Source organism: Mya arenaria, chromosome 9 (assembly GCF_026914265.1).
Source record: "Mya arenaria isolate MELC-2E11 chromosome 9, ASM2691426v1".
NCBI classification, from domain to species: domain Eukaryota; kingdom Metazoa; phylum Mollusca; class Bivalvia; order Myida; family Myidae; genus Mya; species Mya arenaria.
The window spans coordinates 61,349,129-61,362,946 of NC_069130.1; the positions used below are offsets into that span (position 1 = coordinate 61,349,129).

A 13,818-nucleotide genomic window follows, 5' to 3' on the forward strand; every position below is an offset into this window, starting at 1 on the left:
GTTAATATGCAGAGAAAATGTACATAATATTCCGTAAAAATGTTGCAAACACGATGTTTGACATAGAGCTATCGAAATATTGGTAGAGGTAAAGAACAAAAACACAAACTGCAATACTGTTATCTGTAACGTACGTTCGGTCATCGATGTAGACATTAGTAGTCAAGAAGCAAGACCATTCTAAATGATACCACAATTACATTACATGGGGTTACTAGGCATCTAAATGTATCATTATGGCTAATGGCATAATTAAATGAAAATAAATTTGTACATAGGATACTTGTACTCAAATATTGTCAAGACAGCAGTATGTTTATCATTATTATTTTTTTATGCAGTTTAAGATGCATTTAAAAATGAATAAAAATTATCAGAACTGAAAGCTGATCGCAAGAATGTTTCGCTACAGGGCTGAACGAAAGGTACCTTAGTTAGTTTAGTTTATACGAACATTATGAGTCAAGATCTTTGAGCTAACTTGAGTCACGATATAGTCAATCTGTTTGTAGTCCAGGTATTCATAATGTTATTTTGTGATCTTATGTATTTGTGATCCAACGGCAATGGAGGATTTACACCATTCACTGTAGCTCCGTATCAAATAAAACAGTGTTGACGGTGAATACAAATAACAGTGTTGACGGTAAATACAAATAACAGTGTTGACGGTGAATACAAATAACAGTGTTGACGGTGAATACAAATAACAGTGTTGACGGTGAATACAAATAACAGTGATGACGGTGAATACAAATAACAGTGTTGACGGTGAATACAAATAGTTGGTCTACGTGACTTGGTACAGTCGTATATTTTTCAAAGATCGCTCTGTCCTCTCCGCTTGTGCGAAGTAACTGTGATTGACAGTTAAAGCGGGGGTTGTCTGGAGACCGTTTAGCTTTCGTCATGAAGCCAAATTTTAATAGATGTGTAAACGGCTATCAAGTCGTGTTGCCAATTGTTAAGTTCATGATCAAAATATGTTTGTGACACTATTTGATAAAAATTAAGGGTTTACGTTTCTTCCTTCATTATGCTTTTCATAATATACAACCAATCAAATACCACGTGACTACATAAAGGGCGGAGATAGAGGGTCAGGTAAGGGCAAACACCAAATAACATTGAGTTCATTTTGGCGATCTACAGCAAATGGTACGAGCTTTCCTGGCCTGCGGCCTTGCTGCGCTCACTTAGTTTCCGGTAGATTGCCAATGTGAACTTTAACATATACGTGAAAGCAACGGCAATGTGTTGCGGTTTTGGAGGTGCTCTACCTGCAACCTCTTGATTTAGTTGAGGACTTCTATGGCATTAACTGTTGAATTATGCAAGCAACGAACAAATTGAAAAAACAACAACAAAAAAACAGCAACATCAATTCAGTACCCTGATACAAACCCTGTAATAATCAGCGGTAATGTTCATGCAAATTCGATGGCTAGCTCAAATGGCATTCGTGCATTTTACTAACTTTAATAAGTACTGTACAAATATCTGTTTCGATCATTGTTAAGACAAAACTGCAAGTTAAGCAAAGTGTCTAGAAATTCACTGAACGTAAATCTAAATTCTCTTTAAAATCTGTTCGATTGCATGTTTCATATAATGTTCGCTATTCTATTGACTCCGACGAACGCAAGAAACCATTAAAACCATCCCAGAATTCCCACAAGAAATCACGGCATTCCTGCCTCCCATAAATGGATAGGCGTCACAGGACGCGAAGACCCCGGCAATATTGTTCATTTTCCGCTCAATCATTTTTATTAACGAGAATGACAAGGATCATAATTTCTACGATTATCTTTGATTTCCCTTCTCCGGCATAAAGTGAATTATATTGTTAGATTGTAATCAATTTCTCGCGCAAGATTGCCGAAACTTGTCATAACTGACTAGGAACTCAAACAATACGTTTGACGCTCCAATACCGCAAGCATATACCACGTCTTTCAATATCTCGAAACGCCTGGGAGTTGTTCATTATTCCGCAGACGTTCAACAATAGGCGTTAATATAAACACGTAGTCGTTATCGCGTATTACACTTAATTGATGGCATAACTGTTTCAGATACCTCGGTCAATTTACTGTATGTCTGTTCAAAGAATGTCTTCTCAAGTATGCACCGGAGTGCAAGCTTTGTTCGGCATATATCAGATGGACCATTATATCAGACGCTTCACATATTTCTTGAAAATTAAGAAGGAAAAAATCAGTGCCAGAAGATTAATGTTCTTTAATTTCGATATGGGAAAGATCACAATCGCGGACTGCCAGTACGTTTCAAAATAATCCTAGAATTCAGTCTCCAAAGTTACAAGCACTCTTAATATAAATTAACAAAGCTACTTTTTAACTGACAAGAGAAAAGGCATGACATTTATTCATTTATTTACGGAATACAATTATGACTATGGACATATAAACGCTCATTCTACGGACAAAGTTCATGAGCAAAGTACCTAAATCATAGTTTCTTTAAATGGTCAGTTTCGTTCTACTTCTTACTATGTTATGTAAACCGAGTTATATGCACTGAGGTATGTAGATGCACTGAGGTATGTAGATGCACTGAGGTATGTATATGCACTGAGGTATGTATATGCACTGAGATATGTAGATGCACCGAGGGATGTAGATGCACCGAGGTATGTAGATGCACTGAGGTATGTAGATGCACTGAGGTATGTAGATGCACTGAGGTATGTAGATGCACTGAGGTATGTAGATGCAACGAGGTATGTAGATGCACTGAGGTATGTAGATGCAACGAGGTATGTAGATGCAACGAGGTATGTAGATGCAACGAGGTATGTAGATGCACTGAGGTATGTAGATGCACTGAGGTATGTAGATGCACCGAGGTATGAAGATGCACTGAGGTATGTAGATGCAACGAGGTATGTAGATGCACTGAGGTATGTAGATGCACCGAGGTATGTAGATGCAACGAGGTATGTAGATGCACCGAGGTATGTAGATGCACTGAGGTATGTAGATGCAACGAGGTATGTAAACGCACTGAGGTATGTAGATGCAACGAGGTATGTAGATGCACCGAGGTATGTAGATGCAACGAGGTACGTAGATGCACTGAGGTATGTAGATGCACCGAGGTATGTATATGCACTGAGGTATGTAGATGCAATATAGATGCAATGAGGTATGTAGATGCACCGAGGTATGTAGATGCACTGAGGTATGTAGATGCACTGAGGTATGTAGATGCACCGAGGTATGTAGATGCACTGCAGTATGTAGATGCACTGAGGTATGTAGATGCACCGAGGTATGTAGATGCACCGAGGTATGTAGATGCACCGAGGTATGTAGATGCACTGAGGTATGTAGATGCACCGAGGTATGTAGATGCACTGAGGTATGTAGATGCACTGAGGTATGTAGATGCACTGAGGTATGTAGATGCACTGAGGTATGTAGATGCACTGAGGTATGTAGATGCACTGAGGTATGTAGATGCTATGACGGTATCTCGACTTTCGTATTTGAAAACGGACGTTATTAATAAAACAATTACGCAATGTCTGACCCAGGATTGAACTAGGATTGACCAAATTATTGGAGCAGACTTTGTATGCCACTGTTTCTGATCATATCAGCAAACTCAAGTAGTATTTAAATTCCATGATGAATTAAGTTCCTCCTCCAAAGATTTTTTATAGGAAGCAAAATTAATCATTAAACATTTTTGCCCTCTACTCATCACTTTACCATGCTGTAATTCCCATGTACTTAATGCTACTTAGAATTTGCTGTTTTAAATGTATACGATTATCCGCATTTTATTGAAAGAATCTAACCATTTTACAGTGGTATGTCAACTAGAGGAACCGTGCGCGTGTGGACATGCCGTACGGCCGGGAAGACTAGTTGATCTTATGTCTGAATACGATATTCTTCTCCATCTTACTTTTTGTAATTGTATGCATGAATATATAATAAAACACGGCTTTTGTAAATACTTGTTCCAAAATTGGATATTGGACCTGATTAAAACTATATGCTTTTATTTCCAGCTCATCAGCTCATTTTTATGTAATGATACGGTACGTATGTTTGTTATTTATGTCGGAAAATAGCTTATTGAGCTAAGGTTTTATTATAGCATATACCAGAGTTTGAATAAAGATTCTGGCATTTTGTATCATACTTACGATAACACTGTCTGCCGTCCGTCCCCAACTGGTAGCCGGGTGTACAAGTACACGTGAAGGACCCCGGGGTGTTAATACACGCCTGTGTGCATCCACCTTTACTCTTCGCACATTCGTCTATGTCTAGAGACAAAAGAAAAAGAAAAAACATAAACAGTTTATGCATGTCGGCCATTTGTGCAGTACAATAGACACCCCTTTTAGTGTGGCGTTCGTCTTGAAATAAAAATATTATAATCTTATTAATTGATAAGTTTTATTTGGTAACCACTTAACCACTTAAGTTAAATTCCCATAAGCTCCTGCTTTGGTGAAAAAACAACAACAACTCAATGTAATAAATGTAATAATGAGTGACAACAATGTCCATGGTCGATAAATTTTATGGTTAGATGAAACAACTTCGTACACTTAATCATTTGCAGCGGTATTTGTAAACAGTGCAGCTAAAGTGCATTGAAATGTTTATGATTTACTTCTCGGCTGTATGAACATACTTCGATCAAAGTTATCTTCTTTGTCGACACTTTTTGCTATCAGGCAGAAGAAACAAGATGTTTTGTGCAACCAGTAATTTATTTCTTGTTTTCTTTTAAGTATAAACAAATCAGAGGTCGACACAGAGAGTGGGGCTTTCAGCAACCTTCAATGCTCTGGCTTAGTCAATTATGAGCGAGAAGTGCCTTGATAAACACCACTTGTTTTATATACATATATCAAATATGTAATGTGTTGTTTATGGAGTTTCGTGTTGTTGTTCCATGTTTCTTGTTTGTGATTATTTGTTTTATGTTCTATGTCATTGTCGTTCACCCTTTGACGTTAAACGGGGCTTATGTTTAAACGTTCGACTACTGGACATGTTTCTGTAGTTTTTCATATAAATATTGTTCTCGGTATACTCCAAATAACCAGTCCATGGGCAATGGCATCAGGACACGTGGTTTTGAATCAGGACATGCTTTGCGTATGAGCTCTTTAAAATGGGGTTTGAGTTGTCGTTGACTAAATGAATGGTACACGACTATACTTACAACTCATGGGGTAAACACCAGAACGATCCAATCGACATTAAAAATAGTAGGTTTTGCTAACTTCTTACATTAACCACATCATTAATGTTTTATTTCATACAATGATACTTGTTTATATAAAGACAAATTATAAAACTGATATAATTTTAATAAACGGTTGTGTGAAGGGTTTGTGTTGAGTTAAGACATCATGTTGAGGTAACTATGGTAATCTCTGCTTTTGCTTCCATCCGTTATGATGTATCGTGTATGAAATCGTATGACATATAATGTTGCAATCTGATGTGTGATATGTATGTGGAACAAAATATATTTAAATAAGAATCTGATCATTGGTGTGTCCAAGACTACAGTTACATTATGTGCTTGTTCGTGCCGTTTCCATTGCATTTCAGATTTATCATTTTAATGTGTTAGTGTCTACGTTCATATGATAGATCACATTAGGTCTACATGAAGCATCAAATGACTGAGCTTCACAATAGCTATGATTGGTCCAATTCTGCTTCATATATGATTCAAACAACACCCACAAAGGTTTTATGTCGAAATGACTTTCATTTTATTAACCCACAGACTCCCAGTGTTCATGAGTTCTGTATCTTTTGTATATTGTCGACAGGAGAAAGACCATCAACTTAATTGTTTCAATTAATATACTAAAATAATTATCAGTTTAAATGCAAGGAATGCTTCGCCTACCAACTTGCAGATTTTTTCTATCACTGTTTATGATTGAGTAACCATGATATTCCTACAATGTATACTAGTTACATCATTTAACATGTATTTTTGACGCTGATTTTATATTGTGTTCCATCGAAGCTTCTCTCGGCTCGGCCACTGTTTCGATATGCTAGTCAACAAGGTTATATATATTTCTAAGACTTACCATCACAGGTCCTGAGGTCCGCGTTCAGCCTGTAGCCTGTATAGCATCTACAGGAGGCCCGTCCATTGTCGTTGATGCAGTCATGCTCACACCCGCCTCTGTCATGCAAACACGGGTTGCTGTCTACAATGTTATTAAAATAGAAAAACTGTAAGACCTTACGTTTGATTGCAACATCAGGAATGGTATTTGTATAACAAAGCCACCTAAAAAGCTAAGATAACTATGTTTTTTTGTGTGGATAACGCACTGTTCGTCGAAAATGTCACAAAAATGTCAACAGGTAACACATTTTTATCTGGGACATTTATTTAAATTCCGAAGATGGTATTCATAATGTTAAGATAAAGACTGACACTTTACTATATTGCTAGGTAAGAACATATGGTAGTGTGTATCATTTTGTTGAATATTTCAGGAAACTCTCCCGAAAACAGTAGATTCTAATACTTAAAACGACGTTATTACTGTTCTAAATGGCATAATAAGCTTTCAAATGGATCCTGTTTTACGAAAAGCTAAAACACAGTAAACAATTGCAATCGATAAGGTTTCCACATAATAGTTTCTAACAATATAGGTAAATGTAAAAAACGACATGTGCACAAAAGATACACAACCAAATGAAACATTCACACAAACACCATCACCTCTGACAAAATTATTCATGGGTTAATGCATGAATGTACCAGTCGGCTTTTAAGCATAGAAGGTGCTGGTACTTTCGAGATTAACCCATCGATATACGTGTATGAGATCCAATACAACAATGATTTCTTCCTTTCTTTCAAGGCGCACCTTACGACAATACTGAAAATATTTCCTCTTTTTTTTACCATGTAAACGCTAATGGCTTGTATGATCACATTGAATGGTATTAACAGTAAAGGATTGTTTCTCCTATATTTCGTTTTACTATTTTAGGAAAATGTTTTCTCTGATTGATCATAACATAATATACTATTTATTGTAATACAAGGCCTCCGGCCCCAAATACAAAAAAGTACAAAATAGTGGTGGAATATATATTTCAAATACTGTCTTCCCTACAAAAGTGTATTTCTAGAACTCCACGGAGCATCATACACTTTCTAATTATTCAGCAGGAATGATTACTCTCTTGTTGTATTATGTAATATATCAATTCTAGAACAGCCATTATAATGTTAAACATTCAAACTAAGAGTAAACACCTTAAATTGAAAAGAAACACACATTGTAATGATACAAAAACTGACAAATTAACATTCCATGCTCATACGCACAGTATTATGAAGCCTCAGCATTTTAACAAATGACACACCAAAAACAAACTTTATTGCACCGCACACACACATCAAACAGACACAGACATGCTATTTCACAAATCATGCATTTTTCAAATTTAATCATACGTAAAAAATGATTTGCGATGCACTTTGTAACATGATTATGGTAGTAATTATGCTGTTAAACCAGCTTAATTCATTTTAATTTAGTCGTAAAGGTGAATACACACCATTTTAGAGGTATATTTATTTTACTTCACTTTAAACAGACTAAGTATGAATAATCAGAATCTTTCATTACAAGGGCCAAAAACGAACAGAAAACACATTCACAACAAAACGAAACATTGGATCGGTTGTTCAGAACATTGTAAAAGTTATTAACACTGTTTAAGTCATCGTTGTTTACATTCAAATCTTTACTCTTGTGGGATTTAAATAGACATACTTGTGATTTGCAGTATTTCTAAAAAGGTTCGAGACAACTTTCTCGATCTCGAAGTGTGTGTTATGTAAATATAAGAGCATGTATCATTAAAGTTTGCCATGTAAACGTAACAACGATGCTGTTAACAACGTTCTTAATCTGAACAAAGCTTTAAACAATCGACCCATTATGTGTTGTTTCCGAACCATACTGAAAACAAGGGTTAACTACATGAGTGTAAAACATAACTCACTTTGAACTAAAGTAAACGAAAAAATGCTACTCTTTTGATAGACAACATTGATGTTACCATCAAACACATCGTTGTATGAGCGTGCTTTGTGCTGATTGGTCAACAGTCTTGCTACTGGTTGTTTGCCGTTAAGCTTTTCCCATTGGCTTAAAACTGTTCTTCCATGACTGTCCTCTTGATTATCATCTTTTGTGTTGCTTATTTTGTTAAAAGAATCGTGATTTTCGTTTGTGTTTTCTTCATGCTCATCTGACTGTTTTTTTCTAACAGTAATTATATCACCTGTTTCTGTTTGTTGGGCAAGATGCCTAGCCTTTCTGAGATTACTAGTCTTTTGAAAGGATTCAGTAGAATCAATTACCATTTGGTGAAAAGTATGTGTTGTAGAATCCAGCACTTCATGATTAGTATTGAAAGAAGTAGTTTTTGTTGCAGTGCTCTCTGAACTAGCCTGGTCTAAAACTATTATATCATCGTTAGTAGTAAATTCCAAATGTGTTCTATCTGCTTGACCTTTTGTATTCATACTAATATCGTCATCTAATTCTTCATTATAAGGTATGTGTGTATTATCTATTAATTCATTTGTTTTCAACATGATATCGACATCAGAATAAGGGTTAGTAAAATTGATGTGGATGTTAGTATCCGAATCTTGCACTGCTGGTATTATGTTAGTGAGTAGTGAGCTATTACTATTGTATTCTTTTAGTTCCATTCTGGAGTTGCTGTCTGTAAATACATTAATTGAATAACGTTTAATGGAAACCATACACATATAACTATGCTATATAATGTGTGTAAGTGAGATCTATAGATTTTATGGACCGCAAAGACTTCAGATGGTATATGCAATATAATTCAAAGTTATTGCAGTTCATGTCTAATAAAATATCATTGAATTCTCTGTTAGTAAGCAGTGCATTATTTTGCAGACATGCATAGTCTAGGTAAACATACGTATATATTGCGCCATATATGTACTCACATACATATCATACATAGGCATGCATCATTCTGCAATTTCAGCTCATATGCATATTGTCAAATGTTTGACAAGAACACAAATGTCGATGATAACATGATCTCTCATTTGCCTAAAGTCTTTTACCACCGGGCACCCACGCCCATCCATGACTACCCTCTCTATCAATACACATATACTTGCACTCGACGATTCTGATGTGGTTATGTATTATTGTACTAAATAATTAACTATTTACCTAAGACTGCACTCAACTGTACATGATCGACCATCTGCATGCCTCACCCTGCCAGCAGGGTGTTCACACCTATAACTGCCATTCCCGTTCACATCTGCATGCAGCCTTCTGTCAGCAGGGCACTGACAACTTTAATTGTCGTTCTTGTTCACACATTGGTATTATTTGTATTGATTTATGCTCACCTGTATAGGATCGACCATCTGCATGCAGCTTTCTGTGAGCATTGCACTCACACCTGTAACTGCCGCCCCCGTTCACACATTTGTATTGTTATGGATTTATGCTCACCTAAACCGGATCGACCATCTGCATGAATATTTCTACCAGCTGGGCACTCACACCTGTAACTGCCGTCCTCACTCATACATTTTCATTATTTATGGTTTTATGCTCACCTATACAGGACCGACCATCTGCATGAATCCTTCTACCAGCTGGGCACTCACACCTGTAACTGCCGTTCTCGTTCACACATTTGTGCTGGCATCCTCCGTTGTTAGATATGCATTCGTCTATATCTATAGAATAAAGTTAAGTGAAAGATGTTTTTGTACAATAAAAATCACATTTAAATTAGATTTCGCAATGACTTTTATGACAATTATTAACTTGTGATATAAGCACATTTTGTAAACGTTAACCTACAAAATTACAACTTCATATGCCAAAGAATTCTCCTATCTGTAAGGTATCTAGCTCAGGTATGTAAAACTAAATCAGTCGATTTTAAACGAAAAGTTTTGCTGGGTCAATCATTCGTACTGAGATTAACGATTACTTTGTATTGCTAGGGACTAATCCGAGGTATATCTAAATGTATGCGGACACTTCAAACTTATATTATAATGATCCTTTCAGGCATCAGATATTTGTTTAAATCTATGTCGGTGGGAGCAGACAAAATAAACATGCTTATATTAATTTAGAAAACAAATGCACCGAATAAGTGGAACATTTTAGCAACTTCTCGTTGATGTTAAAACTACAATATTTGCAAATTTTATAAATCCTTCAACGGATTCTATCTCTTACCAAGACATGCCCTTCCATCGCTACCAAGCTGGTAACCCGGGGGACATTTGCAGACGTATGAACCAATCGTATTGCAGCATTCGTGATCACATCCGCCATTGTTGTCGTTGCATTCATTGACGTCTTAAATAAAGAAGAACATGACCATCTTTTAAATGCATTAAGTTGAATAATTTTTAAGGAGACATTCATTGGTGCAAAGTTGCGGTAACTATTATGAATTTGTTTGGAATTGTATTATATTGAGAATAATAATTTTGAGACTTAGGAGCCTTATATGATACAGTGCTATGAGTTGTTTTTGTGCAAAAAGGCGCGCAAAAAATTATCATGAATTTCTGTACAGTGTATTTTTTCATTAACGTGGGTTATCGCAAATAATTGTGCAAACGGCGATCTATAGAACATAAATTAAGATAGGTTTACAAGCAGCAAGCTCGTGATGTCATATCTTTTGGGGAATTATTATTATACAAACGGCGTGTAATTTACTAGTGAATTTGGCACTTCGAAGTTCGATATTTGAATTTCATAATTGCAACTATTTATGTTTTGTCGTTTTAATAAGATAAGATCGATCTTTTTTTTTTCTCTACACATTTTTACTGTCAACGCCGCTTAACATATCGTTAACATGTTAATAAAAAATGAAATGCCTACAACATTGTAGAATATACTATTAACAAACATGTTCACAAAAAGCACCACCTGAGGATAAGCGTTTTCTCTGTCTAAAACTTGTTTTGGATGACTTGTTGTTTGATTAGGATTTTTCAGGTCAGGTTGCCAAAACTTATTTTCCAATTATGATTTATCTAGGAAGGGTACACTACAAAGAATGTTTGCCTTTGATTACACAAACGGGTAAGTACGGTCATTAACGGTTACTCAATTAGATTTTAAGTAAAATATTGGCCCTTGACATCACGGATATCAATTTGAACGCAATCAAAGAAATACCGAACAAATTGGAATCAAAGGTTTCGCACTCTGGTCTTAAAAGAGAGGTTAAAGAAGTTATTATTAAATTTGATTCATATACTTACTGTAACAATGTTAAAGTATATCAGGAATTATTCATAATTATTGTCATAAATATCATTTCCTTTTTTATCGAAAGCGCTATGTTGGGTACAATAGGGTAACCAATTGGTCTCGAATAATTGTACCTAATGGGCTGTTCTTATACATATGAATAACTAACTGAATGTTATTACAAAGTACGCGTGTACGCAATTCCAACTTTGGCAGTATGTACTTATAGCAAAAGCCGGTAAATGGTCGTTATTATACAGACAAACCAAATTTCTGCAAAGGAATCTTTCACAAAATAAAGAAACAGAAATACCAATATCAGGGAATGTCGATTCAACTGTGTTAAACATCATACGAGTAAAGAGGCTAACGAAGACATTTAAATTTAAAAGAAAGCAATGTCTTAGTATTAGTTTTAGTATAATCTGAAACAAAAACAATTTTCAAATGATTGACGCATTTCTAGAAAAAATAAAAATACCCCGTTCGGTGTTGTCATTGCACCAATGTAGTACAATCAGTACACATAGACAGGTCCAATTGCTGCACTTTCAATAGGAACAACACATACATGTTCCTATCGGAATGTATTTTCGAAGTTATGGTGGTTCCTTGGCTGTACAAAGGCAGAGCAGCCTCCCGTAATGGTGAGGTAAGTCTAGTTAGCATGTACCGGTAGAGCTATTTGATGCGTGTGTGGTCTGTATGTAGTGTTTGTACGTTTGTGTACCTCGTCCAGTGTCGTTTCGGCCCTTACTATATGTTCGTATTTGAATGTTCTGCTATTGAGCTTATCCCAGTAATTATGATGTAGATATGATCCTGGTAGTAACACTACTATTTTCAATAATGTCAGTGGGAGAACATTAACCAACTGTTTTGTCGATACAAGAAATACAAAGGCTTTGGGAAGAACAGGAAATCTTCTTTCCAAAAAAGTAAGTATTTCTTGGGGAAATCCAAAAAATGGCACAGCCATTTCGTGCTAAGGCGGAAGCTAGGTAGTCTGTGATTGATGACCATTTTTACAACATGGCAGAGCTTGCATGCGCGGTTGCCACAATGTTCACTAAATGGCCATAAACAACAAATTAAATACGCAGAAATACTATCATGTCAAGTCGTCTATAGATTTTCCCCAAACAGACTATTAGGTTCGGAATCCGGTTTCTTACGAAAATTGGAAAGTAGAAATATCACTGATTGCTGGTGGAGGACTTCCCGCTGTTTAAGTGTCTGATAGTGTCGGGGGAAGCCTCCATATCCCAATATAGTACACAGCAGGTACGGGAATTTTGTTACTCCATCAATAAATAATGAGACAGATGGTGTGGCATTTAAAGTTTCTATTTGTAAAATGCTGTGGATGGGATTGATTTGTGTGTGCTTGTTTTTTTGGATAGGGTTATATAATTGATTTAAAGAAGACTTGGTATTTGATTGCAGAAATTAAAAGCAATCTTTCTAATTATTTTTACCTTTGTCATTTTAATGATGGCAATATATTAAGGAGAAAACACAAATAATTATCACCAACAGTATTTTACTTCTATACATCGTGTCCTCCTCAAACGCACTTTAACAATTTAAAGTTTAAACGCAGTAAGCTTCCGTTCAGTAATTAATTTCCAAGACAAGCCCCTTCACACTAGTATTGAGGATTAAGACCACGGAGTGTATTGATTACTTTCCTTTTACGACATATTCTGGCGTTTCTCTACCGGCATGTACCCTTTGGTGCTATTGCCAACGCTAGTGCCACAAATTCTTAGATCAGGGATAACAAGAAACATAGATTCTACATTAACGTTTTCAAATATACTTCAAAAGAGTTCTCAAACTAGAACACAAGATGTGTTATAATTGTTTTAAAAATATAGAACATTACTTTTGTTCGATCAGGTAACAAACATCAACCGGTATGTTGTCCTAACCAATATGGAAAAACAATTTAAACTGCATTACGCTGACTTATTGCAAATACTCAAAGGACGGCCAAAACTCTAGATCATATTCATATTCTAAACAAATCGATGTTATTATTGACAGTATCATTTACGGAGTCGGCATTAAAAAAGATGGTCTATATAAAAAGCTTTTTTTATTACTAAAATAAGTCTTTCCGCAAATTCCATTTATTTTCTACAGATAGCTCTTTCCAAATGAATGTATTAGGGTTGAACTGTGTTCATTTGCATTTAATAACAGACAATTATGTGTTTATATAAAGGCCGATATCAAATATTATAGGTGTTAGGGTGTCAACGATTTGGGTAAAACAATCTGGGTGTTTGCTACAAATTAATGTGTTTTTTCTGAAATTATACACCCCAAACTGTACATCCGACACCTATAATCACAACACATTACGACACGGGCGTGTAATTATTCTTTATAAATGTAACACTTTATGGGTAAGTATATATAAGGAAAGTATAAATTACTGTATAAGTCACCAATCTGCACAA

At 35.7% G+C, this 13,818-nt stretch overlaps 1 protein-coding gene across 9 annotated transcripts in view; it reads right to left on the reverse strand.

Moving 5' to 3' along the window:
- LOC128246520 (multiple epidermal growth factor-like domains protein 6) overlaps positions 1 to 13,818 on the reverse strand; it is a 105,093-nt gene that overhangs the window by 32,556 nt on the left and 58,719 nt on the right. For 8 of the 9 annotated variants that reach the window (XM_052964751.1, XM_052964758.1, XM_052964756.1 and 5 more), the window contains exons 5-8: positions 10,316 to 10,438; positions 9,679 to 9,801; positions 6,110 to 6,232; positions 4,184 to 4,306 (exon numbers count right to left, since the gene is read on the reverse strand). In XM_052964751.1, coding sequence (XP_052820711.1) covers positions 4,184 to 4,306; positions 6,110 to 6,232; positions 9,679 to 9,801; positions 10,316 to 10,438 — 492 coding nt within the window. Of the gene's footprint in view, positions 1 to 4,183; positions 4,307 to 6,109; positions 6,233 to 8,753; positions 8,789 to 9,678; positions 9,802 to 10,315; positions 10,439 to 13,818 lie in introns of those variants that run through there. The other variant, XM_052964759.1, reaches the window with a different exon arrangement.